The sequence below is a fragment of the Phascolarctos cinereus genome, unplaced genomic scaffold, assembly GCF_003287225.1.
Source record: "Phascolarctos cinereus isolate Bilbo 61053 unplaced genomic scaffold, phaCin_HiC Scaffold_4;HRSCAF=312, whole genome shotgun sequence".
NCBI lineage: Eukaryota > Metazoa > Chordata > Mammalia > Diprotodontia > Phascolarctidae > Phascolarctos > Phascolarctos cinereus.
Genome location: NW_027555847.1, coordinates 498,933,118 through 498,960,253, shown reverse-complemented (window position 1 = coordinate 498,960,253; position 27,136 = coordinate 498,933,118). Strand labels below are relative to the sequence as shown.

The window sequence follows — 27,136 nt, the reverse complement described above, 5'->3', positions numbered from 1 at the left end:
ATGGTCTTACTTTGGTAATAAGGTCTGAGTCTTTTTTTTCTCCTGACTTTGGCATCCTTCCCTCCAAATACTTTGAGAATTGATCCTTTAAGTGCCTTCAAATTGTATTTTCCTCCAGCACAGAACTCCTATGGATATTTTTTGTCTAATCCAGGGGTGGGGAACCTGGGGCCTCAAGCCACATGTGGCCCTCTAGGTCCTCAAGGACAGCCCTTTGATTGAATCCAAACTTTCACTGAGTAAATCTCCTTAATAAAGGAGTTGTTCTGTAAAACTTGGATTCAGTCAAAAGGCTGCACCCGAGGACCTAGAAGGCCACACGTGGCCTTGAGGCCCCAGGTTCCCCACCCCTGGCCTAATCTGCTTTTCCTCATCCTTATTTTCTTCAGTGACATTTCTACTTCTTTTATAAGCATATCTAGTACTTTCATGTTAAAGTTCAAATGTGGCTGTGCTACTGTCCTTGACTGGAAAAAGTTTGTTACAAAGAAATCTTTGCAAATCTTTTCTCTTTTTCAATACATTTGTTGTTTTCTTTCTATTTTATCCTTAAATGCCCTTAGGATGACTTTGATTAGTTGAATTTTTCACCAAGCTTTCTTTAAATTGTTTTTTTCCCTCCAGCAAGTCTCATCATTTCCTTATGTGGAATTGATTATAATCTTCTATCGTCTATCTCTCTGAGACTTTAGAAATAAGCATACATTCTAAACTAGATGGTCTTTGGCTACCATCTCTTTCCTTTCAGCAAGTAAGACTAGTGTTTTGTTGACTGAGGTGCTATTTAGGTGCTTTTAGCCTCCTCCTTAAGGCAAATGATTTACCTGAGTTTAAATTTTGCATGAAATTATTGTAATCTATGTCCAAGTCTTTTTCTGCATCCATTTCCCTTTTTTTTAGCATCAGTATGCTCTTTAAGCTGGTGAGATTTGATTAATTGCAAGCCATATCTTCTTCTCACTTCATTCTTTTTCTAGCTTTGCTAAAAATGTACAAAAATTCTTGGACCAAGAGAAAAGGAAGAGTTCCTGGACAATTTTAAGTACCTGACCCCAAGACTCCTGGAGAAAAGAGGAGTTCTTTCACACCAGATTTCTGGATCAAACAGAGAAGTTCAAGGACCAAGTAGTAGCTGGAGACAAAGCTAAGCAACAGTCAGAAATACGATGTGGAGGAGTAAAGCAGGACCTTGTCTTTTATTCTTACTGTAAATTATTGTTTTTGTTGTTCCGTTGTTTCAGTTAAGTCCTACTCTTTGTGACCCCATTTGAGGTTTTCTTGGCAGAGATGCTGGAGTGGTTTGCCATTTCCCTCTCTAGCTCATTTAACACTATCCATTGTGCCACTTAGCTGCCCATTGATTGAGATGAGTTCTTACCTAATAAATGTTCATAAAACTGGCTCAGTTGAATATGATCTAAGACCTTGGACAAGTCATAACCAGCTTCTGTCCCAGTTTCCTTACCTCTAAAGTAAAGTTACACAGGGTCACTTTACTCAGGTAAATCATTTGCCTTAAGGAGGAGGGCAAAAGCACCTACATAGCCCCTCAGTCAACAAAACACTTGACTTATTTGCTGAGAGGAAAGAGATGGTAGCCAAAGACAATATAGTTTAGAATGTGTACTTATTTGTAAAATCTCACAAAGATAAATGACAGAAGATTATAATCAATTCCACATAATGAAATGATGAGAATTGATAGAGGGAAAAAACAATTTAAAGAAAGCTTGGTGAAAAATTCACCATGTAGGCCCAATATGAACTCAGGTTGGACTTGGACAAGTCACTTAACCCTGTTTACCTCAGTTTTGTCATCTATAAGATGAGGTAGTGAAGGAAACGACAAAGCACTCCAGTATCTTTGCCAAGACCTCTAATGGAGTCATGAAAAGTCAGATAGGACAAATAACAACAACAACAAAAATTTAAAGGTTATATAAATAGTAAGGCAGCACTGTGTAGTGGAAAGAATGTCACATTTGACCCACACCAAATAGTATCATTCAGAAAAATGAAGATGGAACATGGCCATGGATCCTTCTACTCCTAATTTTTTTAAGTCTCACTCCCTTCCCTGCATTGGAGGATACAGTGACAGTGGTCTTCTTGACATTCTTCACTAGGACATTCCTTCCTACTCAGTGTGTTTCACTGCCTGTCCTTCATGCCTTTGATCCTCTCCCCACCTCTCTGCCTTTTGGCTTCCTTGAAGTCTCAGCTAAAACCCCACCTTCTCTAAGAGGCCTGTCTGCAACCCCTTTCCCTCTGAGATTGTTTCTAATTTAAGTTGTATGTATCTTTTTTGCACATAGTTGTTCGAATATTGTTTCCCTCATTAAATTGTGAGCTTCTGGACAACTGAGTGTTTTTGTTTTTCTTTGTATCTCTAGGACTTAAAGCAGTGCCTGGCATTTAGTAGATACTTAATTAATGTTTATTGATTGATTGATCTTACAGAGAAAAGACATTTCCATTGGCATCTAGCTAAGAGAACAAAGATAACCCTGGAGCATAAACACTTAATAAATGACCTGACTATGTCAGACTGACACTAACAACTCTCTGAACCTGTTTTCTTCAAGTACAAAATGGGGTTACATACACTACAATAGGGAAAAGTGCTTTGCAAATCTTAAGAATGTTAAATAGATGCATGTTGTTATTGCAAAGTGAGAGGGAGAACAAACACATTCTCGAATGCAAGAGTCAAGGTGCCTCTAAACTTCTGAATCGATTGGGATGGGTCCAAATGAACATGATGAAAATTAATGAAGATCAATGCCAAGTCCTTCGCTTCCCTAAAAAAAATCTACTCTGCAACTATAGGACGGAGTAGATGAGAGCTTTAGTTTAATAACAGTACTTGTGAAAAAGGACATAGGGATATTGTTTAACCTAAATCCAACACATGGCTGATCAAATAGCTAATTGAATGTCTGCGTTGCAGAAAAATGCTAATACATTTCTTTTTCTTTTTTCAATTGCAATTGCATTGCAAAGGTCAGAGACTTTTCAGCCTGGAAGAAAACCCATGAGATAAAGTGGAGAACGTCTGATTTGGATTCCCCCCCAAGCTTGGGACAAGCCCAGAGCTAGCTCCTCCAACAACACATGAGATAGACATGCCCTCGGCCTTTCACTTCCAGAAGAGATGCACTCAGGAGGAGGACAATTCAACATTCTCCGATGCAGCCAATTTCCAAAATACAGGTCTTCTCACCCGTTTCCCACGTGGGTGCCCGGCAACTAGACCCCTCCCCCCTTTTACCCCCCTCCCCCCGATTTTAGATTGGAGAACGCCCTTTCGAGTCGTCCTCTGTGACGTCACAATCCTGATTGTTCTTCAGGGCCAATCACAAAGCCCAATTTCCAGGGAACCCCGGGTGGGGGTGGGGGTGGCGCCCAGAGCGCGTGCGCGCGTCCTTCGCGTGGCTATATAAACATGGCCGGCGCAGTCATACGCTGCTGCCGCTCCGCTGTTAAGTAGGGGCTTTGCGTTTAAATCTGGGGTTTTTCCTCTTTTTTTCTTTTTCTTTTTTTTAAATATCATTTTAATTTTTCTCCTCCCTCCACCCCCGCCCCCTTGTATATTTTTCCTTTTATGTGCGTGCGTGCGTGTGTGTGTGTGTGTGTGTGTGTGTGTGTGTGTGTGAGTCCGCGGCGGGGGTGGCTGTGGCCGGGCGGCGGGACCACCGCGGCCAGTGCACAAGTTTGGGCCCGGGGAGAGCCGGGGAGCGAGTGCCGCAGCATGAGCTGGTGCCGCGGGGCGGGCTCGGGAGCTTGCTGAGGCGCCGGGCCGGCCGGGTGCCGGCGGGGAACAGCCCCACGTGGGAGCGCCGGGGCGAGGGTGGCGGGAGCACAGGCTTCCTGCCGGCGTGTTCCTGCCCTCCTCCTCCTCCTCCCCCCCCCCCGGACTGGGGCTCCTCCGCCACGCCGGCCTCTGACTTCTCTGCAGCGGACCCGGGGACTCTGGCTCGCTATGCTGTGGAGCTCGCCCAGTTCTGGAGCCAGGAACCGTTGGCGAAGCCTCTGCCCTCCTGTCCCTCATGAGCAGCAGCCCCGCGGCTGCCGCAGCAGCTGCAGCTGCCTCGGTCGGGGGGGATGCCCGCCGGCCTCTCTGAACAAGCTGCCGCCGCCGCCGCCGCCGCTGCTTCTTCGGCTTGCCTCAGCGTCCCCGGGACGGTGACCATGGCCCCCGCCCTTTTGACCAACGGGAGTGTCTTGAGCCACCTCCCTCCGTCCGCCAGCAGCACTCTCCCGTCCGTCCCCGCTGAGGAGCACCCCAGTGCCCCTGAACACGAAGGCCCCCATAAGTCTCAGCCTGGTGACAGCAGCGTCCCAGCCGCTGGTGAAGACGGCCCCGTTGGGCACCCTGGTGACCAAACTGGCCACTGTCAATACCGTTCCCAAGACCAACAGTGGTCCCAGGCTGCCCGCTCCCCAAATTGTGGCCGCGAAAGCTCCCAGCACAACTACGATCCAGTTGCCTGCCAATTTCCAGCTCTCGCCTGGTAAGTTTTCAACTTTTTTTTTTAAACACCCCCCCAACACCTTCCCCCAGCCATAATTACGTTGGTCGCATCTGTGATGACCTAGGAAAGGTTATATAGATGGGGCCCCTCCTTCCTCCACTCTACTCTCGAGCTCACTCTTCCTTTTACATATTTAAAGTGTGTGTGTCAGAAACCTACCTGGGTCCGCTCCTAAAGGACCTGACTCATAGTCTGAGTTTGTAGTCATTTTACTGGAAACAGGACCAGAGCCTACTGAATAACTTGGGTTGCATTACAAATTTGAAAGAGTTTTTTTTTCCCTTTATTTTTGAGTCATTGCTGTATTTCTTTTTCTTGCCACGGCTCTAGAAGAAGATATTTTCACCCAAATGACTCAGTGGAAGCTGGAGCAGTTTTGGCAACCAGGCCTTAGTGATTCCTGGGAGATGGGTGCAGTACATGGTATCGACATAGAAGCCTTTTAAAGTTCCTTTTGGAGAAGTGATCTGACCGTTTCCCTAGGGTGCCTCAGGAAAGGGTGTTCCAAAGCTTCTCATTTTTATGGGTGGAGGAGAAGTGCAAATTTTCCAAAGTATTGTTTCAGATTGTTTTCTAGTTCTTGTTGTTTTTGGTGGTACCTTCTGCACGTAGGCTATGCTTTGTTAATTTATGATAGCAATATTTCCATCACATAAAGCCTGTAAATGACCTAGTTGATAAATAGAACCATAGGTCTAGAATTATAAAAAGTAGTTTGAAAATACTCCAGTTGTGTTTAAGGCACTGCTTTTTGTCTTTTATTCATCGTACACATGGTGCTTTCAGAATCAATTTTTACCTGCATTTGAAAATGCCACTTTGTGTTTATGTGAAATTATCCTACCTTTCAGAGAATTTCAAGACTGGGGCAGGCATGACCTCGTAGATGTTCTTATCATCGCTACTAGTTAGGTAGGAAACAGCTGCTATCTGTTCACTGGTTGGGAAAAACAGGAGGTGGAATTCTGAGGGTCCAGATGGCTTGACTCTGCTTGCTTTAGCCATCGCTTTATATTTGCAAACCTTAAGGGCTTATGAGCTTTCCATACATTATCTAGTCTGAGTCACCCTACCACTCTTAGGAAGATAATACTGGTATTTCTGTTTTGCAGATCCTGGTAACTTGGGCTCCACAGTTAAGTGATTTGCCCAGAGGTCCAACCATAAACTATTTGGTAGAATGAGAGTTCCTTGAGGGCAAGGATAGTCTAGTTGTTGTTTTTGTAGCCCCAGCACTGGAGACTTTGTAGCTAGTGGTTTGAGAGTAGGCTTGGGAGCCAGAAAGACCTAGGTTCAAGTTTCACATCTGACTTGTGCTTTGTGATCTTTGAAAACAAATGGGCTTAACCTCGAATTGTTCCCTAGAGAACTTTGCTAAGGCTTTAAATTGCAAAGAAGTTCTGTACTGGATCTTTATAGGAAGTTTCTGATATTGACGAAATTCCTATTCATCCCTATGTCTCCAGCACTTTGCATATAGTAGGTGCTTAAAGTTTGGTGAATTTTAATGAGAATATGCCTATAACAAATATTTAATATTAGTTGAGTAAATTCTACTTTTTTTTCTTCGGCCAAAATAATTTCTGTGGAATTTAAATGAACCACACCTGTTCTCATTTGGAGAGAACCTGTTAGCTTAGTAAAATGATAATTGGAGTAATTGGAGTTCTGTACAGCAATGATGATAAAGGAAGATGAGCAGTTGATTCAAATTGATGTAGTATCCCTTGTTAAACATGATTGGCATTGTATTGTACATGGGTTCTGATATCCACAGGAAAATATTCCTTCACATTAAAAAAAAAGAATTGTGACTATATCAGACTTATTTTTATGGTTGTCCATCTACCTGTTCTTTTTCCTAAACTTTAATTTCATTCAACAGATATTCAGTTCTACTCTATACCAGGTTCTCTGCTAGTACTGAGGATACTGAGGCAAAAAACGAACCAGTTCTTGCACTCCAGTAGCTTATGTTTCAAAGGGAGGCTGTTACATGTGCACAGGTAATTTGAGCCCAGCACTAATGCTGTGGGGATCAAGAAGGGCTTTACATAGGAATTGGCACTTGAGCTGAATGAGACACGAAGGGAGCAAAGGATTCTAAGAGGAGTTGAGGAAATACATTCTGGGTCTGGGGGAGTTAGCATATGTCAAAGGGGGACTGGAATACAATGGAGAAAGAATTTGATAATAATAACTATAGCTAGCATTTCTGTGGTGCTTTAAGGTTTGCAAAATGCTTTGCATATATAGTCTCACTCGATTATGACAACCTAGTGAAGTAGGTGCTGTTATCTCTGTTTTTACTAAGGAGAAAACTGAGGCTCTGAGATGTTTAAATGACTTTCTTAGGTTCACATACCTGTTGAAATGCCTAAGCCAAGACTTGAACTGACGCCTTCCTGACTCTCAAGACATTGATCTCTCCATTACACCATCTAGCTGCCTAATAACATGAAATTTAATAAGGATAAAGTTGAAAATTCTTAGACTTGAGTTCCAAACATCAACTTCAGGTATAAGATGGGGGAAGAGGGAGGGAACAGGTCCTCTAAGAAAGATCTGGGGATTCCAGTGGCCCAACAGAGTATGAGTGAGTCAGCAGTGTAATTTGGCACTCCGAAAAAAGCTAGTGTGATATTTGGCTGCCTTAAGAGATAATGTTCAGGACTAGGGAAGTCCTCGTGAGACCATGTTTGGAGTATTGTGTTCAGTTCTAGCCATCATATTTTAGGAAAGACATTGATAAACTGGAAAGTATCCAGTCAGTCATTCAGTCCACAACATGTATTAAGCTCCTACGTACAATGTGGTAGGCACTGTGCTATCCATTGGGGGTGCAAAGAAAGGTTAAAGACAGCTCCTGCTCTCAAGGAGGTGACCAGGATGTTATAGGACCTATAGATTATGCCTTATGAGGCTCTATGGAAGGAACTGGGGGTGTTTAGTTTGGAGAAGAGAAGGCTTAAAGGGAACATGGTAGCAGTCTTCAAGTATTTGAAGGGTTGTCAGAGAGGAGGGATTAGATTTGTCTTGCTTGGCTCCAAAAGGCAAGAGTAAGAACAATGAGTGGAAGTTATAAAGAGGCACTTTTAGGTTTGAGATAAGGAAAAACTTCCTCATGATTAGAGCTATCCAGAAGGTGGAATAAACTGATGGTTATACTGGATTCTTGTTCAGGAGTAGGCTGGATTTCTGAGGGAGTCTGAGGGAGTGTTCTATCTAACCCTGAGTTTCTGTGTTTCTGTTATTCTGGGTATACAGAGTTTGATGAATAGTTTGACAGGGATGTAACATATGTGAAGCGGAGTGAAATGAAATAAATCTGAGAAAATAGTTTGTAGCCAGATAGTCAAGGGCTTTAAATGACAGATTTAGTAGTTTTTATTTTTATCTTAGTGGCAGTAGGGAATCACTGAATATCTTTGAGCAGGGGAATGACATGAGCACATTGGTGGTTGAGGAAGATTATATTGGCAGCTGTGTGAAGGATGGATTGGAGAGGAGAGAGACTGGAAGCAAGGAATTCAGTTGGGAGGGTATTACATTAGTCTAGATGATGAAATGGTTGGAATTGAACCAGGGGAGTGGCTCTGTGTGTGAAGAGAACACAGTGGATCCTGGAGATGGGGAGATAGAAATCATAAGATTTGGCAACCTATGGTTATGGGGGAGTGAGAGAAAGGTGAGAGTACAAGGATGACTGAGGTTGTGAACCTGAGTGATTAGAAATATGGTGCTGTAATTAACACTGGAAAGACAGAATTAAGTGTACCTTTGAAGGACCAAGCAGTATCAGTGAGCACAGTGCACTTTTAAATAAATCTATGACAAAAAAAACCCCCCAAAACAAAAACAGGTAGGCTGAAAAAAAATTTTGTTTTCCAAAGTAAAATTTTTGCATCAATTGATGCACCTGTTTTTTTTTTTTTTTTAGTGTTAACTACAAGAGGGAAATTTGCTGGAGGAGCTGGTTTAGGAGGGTGTATGAGTTCTGTTTTGGACATTTTGAATTCTATATTTTGTTGAGACAACCAGGTTGCAGTGTCTAGAAGGCATTTGGTAATATTGAGACTAGAGTTCATGAAAGTGTTAAGGGCTACATGTATGGATTTAGGAGTCTTGTATGTAGATATAATTTAACCCATGGGAGCTGATAAGATCAACAAGGGAGAGAGAGTGTAGACAGAAAAGAGAAAAAGAGGCCCAGGACAGAGCCCTGGGGGACACCCAGCCAAAGGAATAGGAGGTGGTGATCAAGGAAAGGGGAATGAGAAAGTACAATCAGATAGATAGAAGACCCAGAAGAGAATAGTGTCTTGGAAGAGAAGGGAGGGCAGCATCCAGGAGAGGAGGCTGGTTGAGGTTCTCAGAAGCTACAGTTAGGTCAAGGAGGATGAGGACTTAGGTTGATAAGTGGATATGAGGGAGGGAAGTAAAAGCCATTGGTTGATATGGTTTGTTTTTTTTTTTTGTCAATTAAAGGGAGAAGAAAATAAAGTAGACTTGAGAAAGTATAGGGTTAAGGAGCCACTAAATAGGGAGAGATTGAATATGAGAGGGAGTTATTGGTGGGGTTTCTCCTAGACAAGATTAGGGTAAAGGCTCTGTGGTCAGGAGGGAAGGGGCTCCTTGCCTCTTCCTTAGAGAACACAGAAAAAGAGAAAGAATAGAGGGTGGTGGAGGGCCTTGATTTTTCCCATGGGCAATGAAGACCAATTCAGAATACCGTTTATTTTGCCAAGGGATACTGGATCATTTGAATCAACTTCTCCACTTTCTTTATCATTTTTATTGATCACTCCAATTATTGCTTAACTAAATTTACAGAAACAAAGCATAAAGTCATACACATACAAATCTCTCTAAATAATGGATGTGCTTCACTTAAATCCCACAAATTGTTTTGTTTAAAGAAAAAAATTGAACTTATACAATCTATTTTGAATGTTTCTTAAGAAATAGGGGAACAGCTCTGTATAATGGTGGTTTGGAGGCAATTGGAATATTGGATTCATAAGGGGCACAGCCAGTTTGACTGAAGTATAGAGTATTTGATGGGAATGAGCCTGAAAGTAGTGACATTGAAAGCCCTTTACAGTCAGGCTTCGGCTTGCACAAGTGTGTATTTCATTTCCCAAAGCATTGGGAAGCCACTGAAGTTTCTTGAGTAGGGGAGTGAAATGGTCAAACCAGTGCTTTAGAACTATCACTTTGGAAGCTTTATGGAGGGTAAATTGGAGGGGGAGATACTGTAACCAGAGAAACCAATTGAGACACTGTTTCAGTAGTCCAGGTGAGAGGTGATAAGGTCCTAAACTAGACTGGCTATATCATAAGTAGAGGAAAGGGGGCTGATGTGAGATGTTGAAGAGGTAGAATTGATAAGATTTAGCAACTGAGTATATACAGAAAGTGATTAAGACTGAATAGTTGAAGGTGACTCCTAGGTTGTGAAACAGTTGCCTATGGGATATCTGGGTGATGTCTACCAGGCACTTGAAGATACAAGGGATTAGATAGAGCTCAAGTGAGAGATGAAGATCAGGTATCTCTGTCTATTTTATCTATATGTATATCTCTATAATCTAAGTATATCTTTCTATATAGATAGCTGTAGAGCTCTAGAGCTATATGTAGCTAGATCTGTCTCTAATGTCTAGTACTCTGCCTTGAGCATGTTATGCTCTTTATACGAGATTATTAAGATGCAGCAGTCCAAGAAATAAAACATCATCTCTATGTAGATGACTCCCAAATAGAGATAGGTAGACAGTAAATCGCTATAGATCTATGCAGATCTATAGCTTCCCCTTCTATAAGCTTAGAGTTTAGTAAAGGAGATGAAAAATGTGGAAATAATTATAGAAATGAAATTAGAAAGTAATTTGTGAATAGAAGATGTTAGGTGACAGGAGAGAATTTTTTTGTCCATGCATCATTCATCTCCCATCATTTCAGACTCCAGACTAAACCTTTTCTTGTGACGAAGAAATAGTAATAAAAATAAAAAACACCTTATGCAGAGACAGTCTTGACTGTGTATACAATATCCTGTCCTTATAGCTTCCTACCTCTTTGGTGAGCAAGGGAGGTATTTTTATGTTACCTTCATTGGTTTTTCCTTTAATTAGATTTCTTTCAGTGACCTTTTCATTTGACATAGTTATAATAGTCGTTGTGTGTACTCCTGCTTCTGTTCATTTCACTGGAAGTAGAGATTCAAAGGAGGAGTGATCATTTGTAACTAGGAACTTTAGAGAAGTAGAGAAGTCCTCATAGAAGTGGTGGTATATCACAGAAGCTTTGAAAAAAAAGATGTGAAGGTGTGGAGGGGGGAAATTGAGTACATTAAAGGAATATAGAGGACACTAGGAGGCAAACCAGGTGTGATTCCTAGTTCAGTTCTAGTATAACATGTGTGAAGTGGAGTAGAATGGAATCAAGCTGGAAGAGTACATTGGAGCTAGCTACTTGAGGGCCTTGAATACCTAGCTGAGGAATTTGTTAGTTATTTGGTAAGCAGACATAGATAGACCTGTGCATTAGAAAGATTACTTCTGTTGCAATGGGATGAATGGAGTGGGGAGGAAAAGTTAGGAGGCTGCTATACGTTTGAACACTACGAAGATCATTGGCTCTGGAGTCAGGGGCTGGAAGTTCAAATATTTCTGATGCTTACTTACCCCCTTACCTTGGGTAAGTCACTTAACCTTCTTGGAGCTCTTTCATTATCTGTAAAGTGAGGCAGTTGAAGTAGATGGCCTCTAAGCTGTTTTCCAGTGCTAGAACAATGACTTCAAGAAGGGCATGAAGGAAGGTGAGGTGGGGTGGGAATGGAGAGAATGGATAAGAAGAGAGATATATTGCTAGTTGACAAGACTTGTCGGCTTATTGGATGTGAGGGAGTAAGAGAAGAATCAAGGGTTACTAGGAAGACGGTGGTGCCATCAGTGGAAATGAGGAAGAAGTATAGGTTTTGAGGAGAAGAGGAGGAGTTTTGGGAATGTTTGTATTTGACATATTGTTCAAGTGGAGATGACCTGCAGGCAGTTGGAACTGTGGAGCTCGAACTCAGAAGGAAAGCCAGATTTGGAAAAAGGTTTGGTAATAATCCTCATAGGGGTGAAAATTAAAGCTATGCCAATAGATGAGATTGACTATTGTATGAGTTTTAGGGGAAAGATAAATTAATTGTTTGGACATGTTGAGTCAGGTACTGTGAGTTGTCCATTGGATTGTCAATGTAAATTAATGGATTATTGAAGCTGAGTTATTGGAACATTAATGCATAGTTTTAAAAAGGAATCTTCCAGTCTTTTTTTTTCACGTCTCAATGCATTTCATTATTTATTTATACCAAAATCATTTTTCAGTAATTTGTATCACCCAATGATAGAGGAAGATAAGCTAATTTGATATATTGGAAATGACAATTTTTAACATTCCTAACCAGTAGTCCCCCACCTCTCTACTGAGTGGAAACATATACCAGCATGCCAGCTGGAGTCCATATTTATCATTGCATTTGATCTGATCTCTGTCGCCCTCAAGTGCTCTCTTCACTTATTTTAGTCTTCATTTGTATTCTCCTGGTTCTGCTTTCCTCACTTTGCAGTAGTTACTTTGTACTGAGATGAGGGAGATACATTTCATTATCTGTTCTGGGACAATTTATTGGGTTTTTAGTTACTCAGAAATGAGTTTCTTTTAGTGAACATTTTCGTTGTTGAAATAAATCATTGTGTATATTCTGTGTATATTCTTCCAGTTTTGCTTATTGTTATAAGTTCATGCAAATCTATTTTTTTGATAAAAAATTTTTATTGTTTTTGTGTCATAAACATTTTTCTTATTTTGTTGCTTTTGCTATATTGTTTTAATTTTGTTATGTTTATTTAAAATATTCAAACTCTATATGTTTATCTCTGTTTATAATTTTCATTGTTTAATAGTGAAATTTATCTTCTCTGTATCTGGGATAATTTTTTGTTATTGGCTTCTAGTAATAGATTAGTTTTCAAAATTTTTGTTTTGTTTTGTTTTTATTAATTTATTTTGATTTATCAGCAATCACTTTCATATGCTTTTGAGTTGAAAATTTTTCTCCCCCTTCCTTCCCCCCAATCATTCATAATTTCCTAATGCATTATAATATTCTGTTACATAACATTTTTCAGTTGTTCCTTAATCAGTGAATGACCTCTTTGTTTCTAGTTCTTTGCTTTAACAAAAAGTGCTGTGGTTACTGTTTTTGGTATACATAGGGCCTTTAATTCTTCTGTCTTTGGGATTTATGCCTGGTAGTAGGATTGCTTGGTCAAAAGAGTATTTACATTTTAGTTGTTTTCCTTTAATAATTCCCAACTGTTTTGTAGAATGGTAACAATAAATTAGTATTCTTGTCTTTCTCTTCGAGATTGGGGTTAAGTGACTTGCCCAAGGTCACACAGCTAAGTGTTATGTGTCTGAGGCTGGATTTGAATTCAGGTCCTCCTGACTCCAAGGCCAGAGCTCTGTTCACTGTGCCACCTAGCTGCCCCAGGAACAGCTGTTCCTGTCTTCTTCTAACAATCCTTGAAACATTGACTGTTTAGTCTTTTATTGTGTTTTTAATTGGCTGTGTGTGAAGTATCTCAGTTGTGTAAATTTGAATTTTGTCCCAGTGATTTTTGTGTGTTTTTAAAAGTGGTTGTTGTTAGATTGCCTTTCTTCTTTCAAAATTTTTCTCTTTATATCTGTTGGCCAAATATTTATTGGGGAATGCCTCATAGTCTTGTTAAAATCTATATAAATACTGGAGGTCAGAATTTTTTTTTTTAAAACAACAATGTTGAATATAAAGATTCCCCCGAGATATAGAGTCTCATTGATTTTTGTTCATTCAAAAGCCTTTTAATTTTAAATAAGCAAAGCTTTCTGCATTCTTCCCTTAATCAAAATTGTGAAGTATACCTCCTTCCATTTAGTTGTTTTTTTGGAGAAGAAATTGGATCTTTTCCACACTCCCCTTTCTCCCCCAATCTTAAAAATCACACATAGAACTTGGTTTTAAAAATTAATAATAAAAATGATAATAGCTTGTAGTTTTGAAGGTTTGCAAAATGCTTTGTATGTGTTATCACATTTGGTCTTCATAACCACTATGTGAGGTAGGTAATATTATTATACTCATTTTACAGCTGGGGAAACAAGTTGAATTTTAGTTACTTGCGCAGGGTCAAGCTCTAGTAAGTATTTTGAGACAGGATTTGAACACAGGTTTTCCTGACAGAATCCAGCACCGTTTCTACTGCATCACTTAGCTGCCTGAACTCATGACTTGCATGTGTTTTAGTTCATGACAAGAAAGTCTTGAAATTGTATTGAGTGTGAGGAGGGAGTGTCTGAACTTAAAAGCTGTCCCTGGTACTTGCTGGGTCTGCTGGTGCTGGGATCATTGTGTCTGTTGAGCTTGCCTTTGGTGGCAAGCTGACTCTGGGACCCAGTATCGCAGTATCAGATTGATTGTACATAGGTAGTTCATTGTAAGATAGGCAGTGGGCAGTGGTCCTCTTCCTTTGTTCTTTGAGCTCTTAGATGAAAAGAATTATCTTATGTAAATTAAAAATTTTTTTTTTGCTTTTAAGCCTATTAAAAAAACCTATAAAGTAGTGGTAGATACTCCCATCATACAGAAGAAAACACTGAATTACACGAAATTAATCATACTCAATAAACATTTATTAAGGGCCTACTATGTTCTGGGCACTGTGCTAAGCACTGGGGATACAAAAAGAAGCAAAATATAGGCCCTGCCTTAAAGGAGCTTACAACCTAACAACAGGAAACGACAAGCAAATGAATATATACAGAGCAAGTTATTATTATATAAGTAGGAAATAATTAACGCTTTGTTGTGGTTACAAGGTTTGCAGAGAAGAAGTCCCTTTAGTGTTTCTTATGCCTCTTGCATTCCTTGGAGTAGTGTCCATATTAGATGGAAAATTGGTTAGGAGTGTTTGTAAACTTGCAGGAGTGGAATCTTCACACCTTCAGTGGAATTGGGTCCACAGTGGGGGGAAAAAAGAGCCTGTTGTTCCCGGAGGGGCCTGTGTTAGCTAGGCTCTGCTAGCTAGCTGCCGTGTCATCAGTTTGCCAGTAATTGGATATTTAGGGGAAAACAGTGTTTTATTTGAGGGTGTGCTTTTTGTGGCCTTTGCTCCATGTTAATGTTAAGTCTTCCGAATGTTCATAATTTTTCTTGTTCCTTGAGTCATTAGCAACTGGAAAGCAGTGATTTTTTTTTTCAGTCATAATAGTATTGATTATCTCACTTATATAATGATTACAGTAACTTTCACATACTGCTGTCATTTGACCTTCACTGTAGCACCTTGAGGTGGATCCTGTAAACATCCCCATTTTTGTAGATGAGAACACCATGACTCAGACCTGGAGTACTTAGCTAGTAGTAAATGGCAGAACCAGGATTCAGGTCATCTTTTTCCTAGTTCATTTCTCTCTGTAGCCATTACTTTTTGGGGTCCTTGTCTTCTCATTAGTGACTCCCTCTCCAAGACTACCATTTGGGGAAAGACCAAAGCTATTGCCTTACTCTCCTTCACTTTCCACATTGCCTCTTCCATCCCTCCACTTTTCGGGTACCCTGTATGTATTGTCTTCCCCATTAGTCTCCTTGCTCATAGGAACTCTCTTAGGTGCTTGCATTTGTAGCATAATACTTGGCACATAGCATTCAATTAATAAATGCTCTGCATTACTGTCGGCAGGTCTTTGTCTTTTTGTTTCCCTAAATGTTCTCTTTCCTCTTGCATCAAAGCCCATATGTTAATTTTTGACTTTAAAGAGAAATGTAATTGAATTGTGGATTCGTACTAAGTTACTCTTTGGAGCTACTTTTTCAAGGAACGAAGTTAATTCATATTGGTGGTATATGGGAGGCTCTTGGAGTCTTTTTTAAAGTATCCAATAAAGCCTTAGTCAAGTATGTTTTTCCATAAGCTGTTATATCAATATCAACATTTATTAAGTGCTTGTAATGTGCCAGGCACTGTGCTGAGCACTGGGGGTACAAAAAAAGACTAAATGCAGACCTTGCCCTCAAGGAACTCACAGTCTAAGAGGGAACATAACAAGCAAACAAATCTGTACAGACAGGTTACATACAGGATAAATAGGAAATAATTAACAAAGGGAAGGCACTAGAATTAAGAGGGGTTGGGAAAGGTTTCCTGTGAAAGTTGGGGGATTAAAAAAACCCAGGGGAGCCAGTTGGCAGAGATGGGGAAGGGTGATCATTCCAGGCATAGGGGACAGTCATAGAAAACCTAGAGCTGAGAGATAGAATGTCTTTTGTGAAATAGCCAGGAGGCCAGTGTTGCTGTGTCAAAGAGTATGTGTTGGAGAGTAAGGTATAAGAAGACTGAAAAGGTAGGAGGAGACTTAAGTTTTGAAGGGCTTTGAATGTCAACCACAGAATTATGTAGCTGATCCTGTGGGCAATAGGGAGCCATTGGAATTTATTGAATTAGGGAGGGATGACACAGTCTGACCTGCCTTTTTTTTCTTTTTTAAAGGAAGATCATTTTAGTGGTGGCATGGAGAATAGATAGGAGTGTTGGGAGACTTGAGGCAGGCAGACTCATCAGCAGGCTGCTACAGTAGTGTAGGCATTCGGTGATAAGGGCCTGCACTAGAATGGGGGCAGTGTCAGGGGAGACAATGGGATGTATACTAGAAATGTTGCAGGGCCTTGGCAATCAATAGTTTGGATATGGAGAGTGACAGATAGTAAGGAACTGAGGATAATTCCTAGGTTGTGAACCTGAGGGACTGGGAGGATAGTGTTACCATCTACAGTAATGGGGTAAATAGGAGAGGGGTGGGGGTGGGGGGTTAGGAAAAAAGAAAGATAGTTTCATTTTGGACATATTTAGTTTAAAATGTCTGTAGGACATCCAGTTCTAGATGTCTAAAAAGGCAGTTGGAGATGCGTAGTTGGAGGTCAGCAGTTAGTTTGGGGCAGGAAAGGTAGATTTGAGAGTCTTCAGCATGGAGATGATAAATAAATCCACGAGAGCCAATAAGTTCATTAAGTGAAATAGAACAGAGGGAGAATAGAAGAGGACCCAGGACAAAACCCTGACAGACACTTATGGTGAGAAGGTGTGATTTGGAGGAGGATCTAGCAAAGGATAACAGAGGAGGAGTGGTCAGATAGGTAGGAGAAGAACCAGCAGAGAGAGATGTCCCCAAAACCCAGAGAGGAGAGTATGGAGGACAGAGTGATCAGTAATATTAAAGGCTGCTGAGAGCTCAGGTAGAATGAGGGCTGAGAAAAGGCCGTTGGATTTGGCACCTAAGAGATCATTGGTGATTTTGGAGACAGCAATTAATATGGAAAGGTAAGGTCTAAGGCTGGATTATAAAGGGGTTAAGAAGAGAGTGAGAGGAGGGAAAGTGGAGTCACCTATTGTAGAAGGCCTTTTGCAGGAGTTTATTGACAGAGTAGAAAAGATATAGATTAGCAGGGGTAGAAGGATCAAGTGAGGGTCTGAGTTATAAGGGAGACATGGACTTGTTTGTAGGAAGTAGGAAACAGACCAGTAGTAAGGAAGAGATTGAAAAATAAGTGAGAGAGGGGGATGACAGAAAGGGCAATCTTTTGAAGGCAACAGGACCATCCAAGGAGGGACACATTTCTTATGTCTAAAGGAAAAAGCAAGGCAGCATGTAGATAGTGGGGCTGGAAAGCTAGCCTTGGTTTTTCTGGTTTCAATCAAATCCCTTCCGACACATACTGGCTTTCTGACCCCTGGCAAATGACCTAAACTGTTACCCCAGGCAATGTTCTAAGGCTTTTTATAAGAAGCAGGACTGTTAGTTGTCTTCTCTGGTACTGTTTTCATATTGGGCTTTCCATACACTAGTGAAATAGCACAACTAGATCAAAGAAAAGAAAAAAGAAACGTGATTACTTGTGCTTACGTACAAGTAACTCAGTAACTTAAATTTTGTGACTATACTCAGAATTTTTAAAAAGTTGAATAAAATTTTAATTTTTTTTTTGTGGAGGTTAAGTTGGTGCTTTAAGAGGCCCTTCATGAGTCCCCCTGTTTCCCACTCCTATATTTGATATTTATTTTATAAGACTCCTTTTTATTTGTGAACATGTTGTATTCCCAAGAATAGGATTTCTTAACCTTTATGTCACAGACCCCTTTGGCAGTCTGATGAAGCCTCTGGTCTCTTCAGATGAATGATTTGTTGCCTGCATTCATAATTAAAGGAATCTAAATTTAAGTTAGAAGTTAGTAAAATAAAGATGTAACTTTTTTCACATCTAAGTTCATGGATCCCTTGAAATCTATCCATGAACCCCAGGTTAAGAATGTGTATTCCTTGAAGGTAGGGATTTGTCCCTCTTTTGAATTTATTTCTCTAGTGCTTCTCACCGTGCTTAGCACATGTTACGTAAAAAAATCCATGATTGATTAAAAACATTTTATCATTTTAACCTTTAGAAAAGACATTAAAGTGGTGGTATTTCTGGGGGAAAACAACTTTCTGATCACCTTGGAATGTTAGTGACATTAAAATAGGTTTCCAGCTCATTTGAATTGGTCATACATTACTTCTTTCTGATGACTTGTTAATACACTTCCCAGAACAGTCCATAGCTCAGTAACCTGAAACCTATGATACCCATAGCTTTTATAGAATCAGAATTTAAGCTGGAAATCACCTTAGAGATCCCTAGTACAGTCAGGTGAAGCCTGTGGATCCATTCTCAGAATAATGTTTCTAAATGCATAAAATTAAATACATAGAATTATAAAGAAAACTAATTATGTTGAAATACAGTTATTAAAATATGAAAAAAACCCCAAACTTCACAGATCCCAAATTAACTCCTGACATAGTCCAGTCCTCTTCATTTTATAGACAAGTAAACTGAAGCCCAGAGATGTGACTGGCTGAGGGTCATGTGTGGGGAGTAAATATTAGTAGGGATTAGAACTTTGAGCTTCTGCCCGTCCGAGGCTCTGACCGCTACTATAGGTTTTTTTGAGTGAGATTACACATTATGTGAACTGACAACTCAAATTCAGTAAATACTTTATTAAATATTTGCTATGCACAAAACATTGTTAAGATATTTGAGATCTCTTTAAACTACCAGTTTCAGTAACTTTTATTTTTGCTGTTATTTCTGACCAGATAATGTGAATTCATAGGTGTAGGGAAGTCTGATAGTTCTGCAGCTTATACTTAAATTCAGTTCAATACCTTGGGCAATGAAAAGTTAAGTAACTTGTCCAGGGTCACGTAACTGCTTTTGAATAACTTGAACCCAGATCTTCATGACTCCAAGGCCAACTCTCTAGCTGCTAGGCCAAGCTGCCCCTCTCACTAACTGCTCTCTAAATAGATTTCAAATGTTAATTCAAAACAAAACAGGTGAGACTTTTAAATATAGATATACCAATATAAAATATTCAATATATAAGTATGTGACAATATATGTGTATATAACATGTGTGTATATATATACACATATATACACAAATATATATATATATATTATATGCACAATATATGTATATATAGATGTAAAGTAAGTTTTGAGTGTAGTTAAATTTTAAACAAAAATGGTGAAATTAGACTGGTAGTCTTCAGAGTAAATAAAGAAATTTTAAGAAATCAGTATAACCAGTGCTATGGCTTTCTTTTCTTCCTCTATATTTTTTTCACTTGCCAATATAAAATGTACAGACAGCCCCTACAATTACTTTTTAATGCCTTTTTTTATTTAAAAATTTTCTTATATTTATTTTTAGTTTTCAACATTCAAATTTTCTCACCCTTCCTCCTCCCCAAGATGGCGTGAATATAGACTATACATATACATATTAAACATATTTTCACTTAATGCCTTCTTTTTTTGAGGGGGGGGCTAGGCAGTGGGGGTTAAGTGACTTGCTCAGAGTCACACAGCTAGTAAATGTTATGTGTCTGAGGCCGGATTTGAACTCAGGTCTTCCTGAATCCAGGGCTAGTGCTCTATCCACTGCACCACCTAGCTGCCCCTTAATGCCTTCTTGATAGTGCATCTCAATATGAAATTGTAACTATTTCTGTGCTGTTGCTTTCATCTATTTAAGTGGTAGCAAAAGTCAACAGTGTTATTATCCTCTCTTTATTTTCCATCTTTGAATGAGCAGAGTTGAGGAAGCAAGGTTGGTGGAAGGTCTGAGTTAGGAATGTGGAAGATATATCTCTGAAGAACTGTGTGTAGACCAACCTGGCCTTTGTGTGAGGGAATAAATAGGATGCATCCTCAGTAGTGGACAGAATGCTGGTTCTTGGAGTCAGGGAGGCCTAAGTTCTAATCCTGCCTCAGACACTTAGTAACTGTGACCTCTCAGGCTTCAGTTTCCTTGTATATAAAATGGGTATGATAATAGCACCTGTTCCATGGAGTTATGCGGGAATGTGATGAAATAATAGGGGAGAGGCAAAGAGAACAAGCATTTATATAGTGCCTGCTATGTGCCAGGCAGTGTGCTAAACACTTTTTATAAGTATCTCATTTGATTTCTACACCTACCCAGTATGATAGTTGTGAGTTGCTGTTACTGTCTCCATTTTACTGTTGAGGAAACTGAGGCACTCAGTTTGTAGTAAGAGTCAGTTTGTAGTAAGTATCTGAGGACATATTTGAACTTAAGGCTTCCTTGTCCATCACTCTTCTTTCAGGATACTTCCAAGATTCTCAAGTCCATTGCACCACCTATCCATCTGTGGCTATAACAATACAATAACCCATGTAAAAGCGCTCTATGTAAACCTTTGTCCAATAGTTTATGTAAAAGAGTTTTGTAAACCCTGAGCAAACCTTAAACCGTAAAATGGGAGCTATTATAGCAATTTGGCTTAGGAGTTAGGATAGTTAAGTCATGTCCAACTTTTTGTGAGCCCATTCGGGATTTTCTTGGCAAAGATACTGTAGCAATTTGCCATTTTCTTCATCAGCTTATTTTACAGATGAGGAAACTGAGGCAAACAAAGTTAAGTGACTTGCTCAAGGTCACACAGCTAGTAAATGTCTGAGGCCAGATCTGAACTCAGGTTTTGCTGACTCCAGGCCTGGTGCTGTATCTACTGTGCCAGAGTTAAAATAAACTGGGTTCAAATTCTGCCTCTGACACTGGCTTTATGACTCAGAACTATTCATTTTACCTCTCATTGCCCCTAGGCAGCAGTCTAAGAGTGTTAAGTTGCAAGGCTGTATTAGTAGAGGGACTCTGCTGTATGGGAGGTTCTCGATACAGATGAAATCACCCTCTTCTCTTCCCCCCCCCCCAGCTTCTTCTTTGAATCTGCTTCTGGATTCTGTGTTCTGTTACCTAATTTTTTGTATTCAATGCCCATTTGTAAAAATCAAAACAAAACAAACCCAAAAGAAACAACAAAACAAAAAACCCAAAATATTGCTAGTTTTTGCCTTTAAAGCAGCCATCCTGTCTGGGGGGGTGAGGGTAGTAAGGAACCCTCCCTAGTGACAGAAAGAAAAATAAGCCTCAGTTTCTTCATTGGTAAAACAGGAAGTTGAAAGGTCCCTCTCAGTTTTATGGTCTCTATGAATCCAGTGAAAGCAGCTAATACAGTGATAGTGTCTGATATATGCACACATTTGCCCTACTAGTTTCTGGTTTCTCTACCTTGAGGAGGACGCTGTACTTTATTATCTATTTTCTGGGATCTCGTTTTAAAAAATTATTATTTTTTTTAAAAATTTTGTTTTGTTTTTAGGCAATTGGTTAAGTGACTTGCCCGGGGTCACATAGCTAGTGAGTGTCAAGTGTTTGGTCTGAGGTTGCATTTGAACTCAGGTCCTCCTGATTTCAAGGCCGGTGCTCTATCCATTAAGCCACCTAGCTGCCCCGAAAAAATTATTTTTCAATTAACAAGCATTTACTTTTTTCTCCACCCCCCCCAATTTAAAAGGATTAAAGAAAAAAAGGAAAACAAAATCTTTCTATGCATAGTCAAGCAAAACATTCCGTAAAATGTGTTTCATTCTGAATCTGTCACATCTTTGTCAGGAGGTGAGTAACATAAATCAACAGTATAGGAATCTTGGTTGGTCATCACATTCATTGATCAGTGATCTTAAGACTTTGAAAGTTGTTTGTCTTTACATCCTTCAGTGTGTTTTTCAGTTCTCTGCGTTCATTTACATTGTTATCATCATGTGTTGTGTGTCTATGTATTATAGTTCTACTTATTTTATTCTGTATCATTAGTACAAGTCTTCTTTTTTCTCTAAATTTCTCATTATATTCTTGTTGTACAATAATATTCATCTACACTCTTTTTACCATAGTTTTTTCAGCCGTTCTTCAGTTATTTTTTTTCCCCACTTGTTTCCAGTTCTTTGCTACCACACAGAATACTGCTTTGGATATCTTAACATATATTAAATCTTGGTTTTTGTCTTTTGTTTCTTCCTTGGGACATATGTACTGAGTAGTGGTATGCCTGGGCAGAAGGGTATGGACAGCTTATTTCTGTTTTTAAGTTTCTTACAAAATATCTTTTGTTTCTTTCCTTTTTCCCTCCCCAGAGATCCATCTTGAAACAACTGATAAGAAAGAGGGAAAAATAGTTGAAGAAAATTAAGCAACACATCAAATGTGTTTGAAGGTAGACACAGTGTTCCATATCCAGAGTGTTCCTTTCCCTTGGCAAAGGAGGAAGAGTGGTGCATTTTCTCATTTCTTTGGGGCAAGCTTGGCCATTTTAATTACAGTGTTCAGCATTTTTTTTTCTTTTGTCATTTACATGGTTGTAGTTGTGTTGTATGTGTTAATATGTGTTATAGTTTTTCAGGTTCTGTTTACTTCACTTTGTATAAATTTGCATAAGTTCTTTTTTTCTTTGTATGCATGCTTCTCTACAATTTGTTTAGAAACACCCCCAATCATTGGACATTTTTGTTTCTACTTCTTTATGATAAATGGTGATGATATAAACTTATAAACCAAAATATTTATAGTAGCACTTTTTGAACTAGCAAAGAACAGATATGTGCAGCTTAATCATTTTTTCCTTGAAGAATTCCAAGTTCATATCTAGAACTGCTGGACCAATTCACAGGTCTCACAACAGTCTGTTGTGTGCCTCTTTCCGTAGTCCCTATAGTATTTTGCTATTTATATTTGTCATCTTTACCAGTATAGTATGCAAGGTGTGAAGTAAAAACCTCAGTTTTAATTTGTGTTTTTGCTTTGGAATGTGTTTTCATGTGGTCATTTATACCTTGTGATTTGTCTTAAAAACTGTTATCCTTTAAAATGTTTATTGGGCAATAGTTTTTGGTGTAATATAGGCAATTGACAAATTTCTATCATGGATTTCAGACTTTCTTGGTGAAGTTTGCTGCAAATATTTTTCCCTACTCTGCAGTTTCTCTTCTTGTATCATTGATGTTGTGCACATAAAAATTTTAAGTTTTTAGACCAAAAAATTGTCAATTTTATCATTTATATTCTATATTTCTTATGCTCAGGTACTAATCTTGATCATTTGATTTCTAATATATTCAGAAATCTGGTGGAATAGATTTTCTTCTTTTGGTTTTTTCTTTTCATCTTTTCTTTTGATATTTTTGCCTAATCGTTTTTACATAGTATACATTTTATTTTGTCTATTTCTGTTAAGTAGCCAATTTGTATTTTCATCATTGTTGATTGAAAGTATAAATTAATTTTTCAAAGTCTTAATGTTTGTTAAAAATTGGTATGACTTATTCATATGTGATGAATAGCCTATCGATTGTTTGATTTTTCTTCGTTTGAAACTACCTTATTTTTTTTTGATACTTGTTCATTTTTGAATATATGCATCTTCCACTTTTCTACCAGCAGCTGTCTTTTCTAACAAAGAATAAAAGAGTATGGAAAAGAGCAATTCACCAAAACTAACCACATCATCTATGCCTGACACATGTAATATTTTATACCCATAGTCTTGAATAAAAAAGAGGAAAAACAAACCAGTTCAGCAGAACTTAACACATTGGAAAAAATCTGACAATGTATGCAGTGAACCATACCCATAGTCCCCTGTGCATACCCACATCCCTAGGCCCTCCCCCTACAGGGTGAGGGTGGAATAGGTGCTTTCTTATATCTAATTTCTGGGGCCAAATTTGGTCATAGTTTCACAGCATTCAGTTTCTACTGTTGTGTTGTGTTTTTACATTCTTCACTTTACTACAGTATGGCCAACTTCTCACTCATTGTCTGTTTCTCTCCTGTACTTGAAACTCTGATACCATAATCAAATAAGTACTGGTTGTACAGTTGGATTGGGGGGGTCTTTACTCTTTAGTTTCTTTTCAAACAAAAATATCTGTCTGGCTCCCACTCCTCTCATGTTTTATCTTCTTTAGAATTTCAGTTATCTTGTGGGGCAGGTAGGTGGCACAGTGGTTAGAGCACTGGCCCTGGATTTAGGAAGACCTGAGTTCAAATTTGGTCTGAGACACATAACACTTATTAGCTCTGTGACCCTGGGCAAGTCATTTAACACCATTGCCTAGCCAAAAGAATTTAAGTTATCTAAGGTCAAGGACTGTACTTGCTTTTGTAGTTGTATTCTCATTACATTATGCTAAACTCTTAGTATATAGTGTTTGACACATGATAAGTCATTAATGAATGATTTTTCATTTATTCATACCGCAATTTATTTAGCCATTTCCCACTTGATGGGCACTCGCTTTGTTTCCAATTTTGTTGGAACAACACAAAAAGTTTTTATCTTGGACTTTTCTCTTTATCTTTGACCTTTTCATTGTATATGCCTACTAGTAGTAGTATGGTCCTATAATTTCAGATTGGCTGGTCTTCAAGTTTAGCCCTCTATATCTACTGTGTCACTTAGCTGTCCCTTTCTCATTGACTTTCTGGAGGGGGCAGGGCACCTGCCCAATTAATTGTATTGCACGGTCAGAGGATTTGTATAGTACAGTGGCACTTCTTGAATAATTACAAACTAGTGTCTTATATTAGTCTGCCTGTGTTCCCTGTTGCTCCTCCAACACTGTTTCTGTCTTTAAACTTTTTGGCCAATTTGAGTATCAAGGGAAACCTCAGAATTTATTTTAATTTGTATTTCTCTTATTAGTGATTGATTTGAAGCATTTTTCCCCTATGGTTGTGAATTGTTCTGCTCTCACCTAGTTTTTAACTTCTCTCATTTGTTTAGATAGGAAAGAATGTAGTACTTCTTCTAATCGGCCTATAAGAATTTGGTAGATCTGGGGGGAAAAATTGTATTGTGGATCGTGGAATCTGGAATTGTATTGAGGGATGGAAAGGTCTGGCTGAAATTTCTGTTTTGTGGAAGAATAAAGCTGACTTTCCTGTGCCCAACAGTTTTGTATGAGTCTGATGCCGTCATGGGGCAGCAGCTGGGTCAATTCACTCCATCTGAGGATGTGTAATCAGTGGTCCCAGATCAGTTTCTTCCCCCTTTTGACATGTGCAGCTGCCTTGAGCAGGAACATTGTGGTAAAGAGGTAATTGGCCTTCTCTAGTGAGGGCTCACTTCAGTCCCACCTCTGTGCCTTCCCTTAGTGCTATCCATTCCTTGTGAGAAAAGAAGCAAAGGCATCTTATTTTGTAATAGCTGTATCCTATTCAGAGTGTATTTTTTCTGCTGAAAACTGTACTGGTCCTTTGATTCACTTATCGATTGGGGAAAGGCTATCTGAAATATATGTGTTGTTTTCCTGTTTTTTGATTATCTTTTATCAGAGAAGTTTGGTGCAAAGATTCCTTACCACAGCCGATACGGATTTACCTTCTTATTCTAGCCTTGTTTTTTTTTTTTAATAGAAAAGCTTTTAAAAGCTTTATATATTCAAAATGGTTTGTTTTGTATTTTAGGTTTACCTTTATCCTTACTTGGTTAAGAATTTTCTTCCTGTGTTTTGTTTCCTTCTGATTTTGTAATGAATGTGACCTTTTATAGGAAGGCCCATTAGCCATTTCAAGGTTTTGGTATCTGATGTTAGACTCACAGCACTAGAGCTGGAAGGGACCTTGGGGGTCCCACTCTTAGAGAAGAGGAGGCTGAAATGCATTGCCTGGCCTCAAAAAATAAGCATTTATTAAGCACTTACTATGTACCAGGCACAGTGTTAAGGGGATACAAAAAGAGGCAAAAGACAGTCTCTGGCCTCAAGGAGCTTACAGTGTGGGTGGAGGAGAAAACACGAAAACAATATATGCAAAGCAAAATATGTAGTAGATAAATAGGGAATGATTAACAGAAGGAAGGCACTGGAATTAAGAGGGGTTGGGAAAGTTCTTACCAGGATTTTGGAACTGAGGTTGTTTGATTCCGAAGTTGTGGTTTTTCCCTTTCGCCATGGAAGATATCTTGCTGATCTCAATCTAATTTCTTCTAAACTGCTTTCCAGGTTGTTGTTTTTGTTTTTAAAGTAGTTATTATCTGAGGGGCTGCTCATTTAGTTTGTTCTTGTGTTTTACTTTACAATTTTATTTTTTAAAACTTTTATTTTTATTGCTGCTTTTTGTTTTTTATAAAAACAAAGTATTCATTTCTCTATATATCCTTAATCTTCCCTGTTTAAAAAAAAAAGAGGAAAACAGTTCAACAGAACACTAACCATCCTGTTGACTGTGGCTGACAATATATTTTATAATCTATATCCATAGTACTCTACCTTTGCAATGAAAGAAGGAACCTCTAAGAGGGGATACTTTTTTTAATATATTGCTGTAACCTCTTTGTTAATTTATTTAAAGTTTTTTCATTTTGGTGTAGTGGTTGGAAATCTCATAGCTAGAAAGATCTGGGTTCAAGTGTTGACACATGTTGGCTATTGTGACCATCCTAGGCATGTAGCTTGAAGTCTCAGTGCCCCAGGCAAATTGCAAAATTGAGCTGCCTAGAAGATGCTATTCCATGATGGTGGAGGGAGTTCTTACCAGGAATTCTTTGTCTTGCTAGCTCTGCCCTGCACTTAGGAAATGACAAATCTGGTAACAGCTGCAACAGCAACAACAGCAAAACAACATATTTGTTATTGATAATGGAGGGGTGTGTGTGTGTGTGTGTGTTTTAAATCTCCCTGGTTTGGGGATCGAACAAACAATATGAAAGTATACTGGGTTCTTTAAATGCTAGATATCACTCACTGTATAACTCATATGGCCTCAAGACTTTTTCCCATGAAAATTCACTTATAGCTTGCTCTCTTTTTCTGTGAGGTGGTTGTTTGGCTACTGTTTCTTTCTTAGTATATCTTGGTAAATATTACTTCATTTAAATTTTAAATTTTGTTAGCATATAATTAGTTTCAAATAACGTTAGCATTCTATTATATGTGTATTACATAATTATCTTATATAACTATTAGCATTCTTTGTGACTTCTACCTTTTCATTTTTATTTTAGCAAATTGATTTTCTCTTAATCAAATTCATCAAATTGTCTATTGGTCTTTAAAGAAAAAACTTGCTCTTAATTTTATTTATTATTTCAATTTTGTTTTT

The 27,136-nt window shown here is 38.9% G+C and overlaps 1 protein-coding gene across 1 annotated transcript in view; it reads left to right on the top strand.

The window, feature by feature from the left end:
- Positions 1–3,453: 3,453 nt before the first annotated feature.
- TAF4B (TATA-box binding protein associated factor 4b) overlaps positions 3,454–27,136 on the top strand; it is a 182,353-nt gene continuing 158,670 nt past the window's right edge. Inside the window, 2 exon segments of the mRNA XM_020968729.2 lie at positions 3,454–4,263; positions 4,265–4,514. Coding sequence (XP_020824388.1) covers positions 4,105–4,263; positions 4,265–4,514 — 409 coding nt within the window. The 5' untranslated portion in view covers positions 3,454–4,104.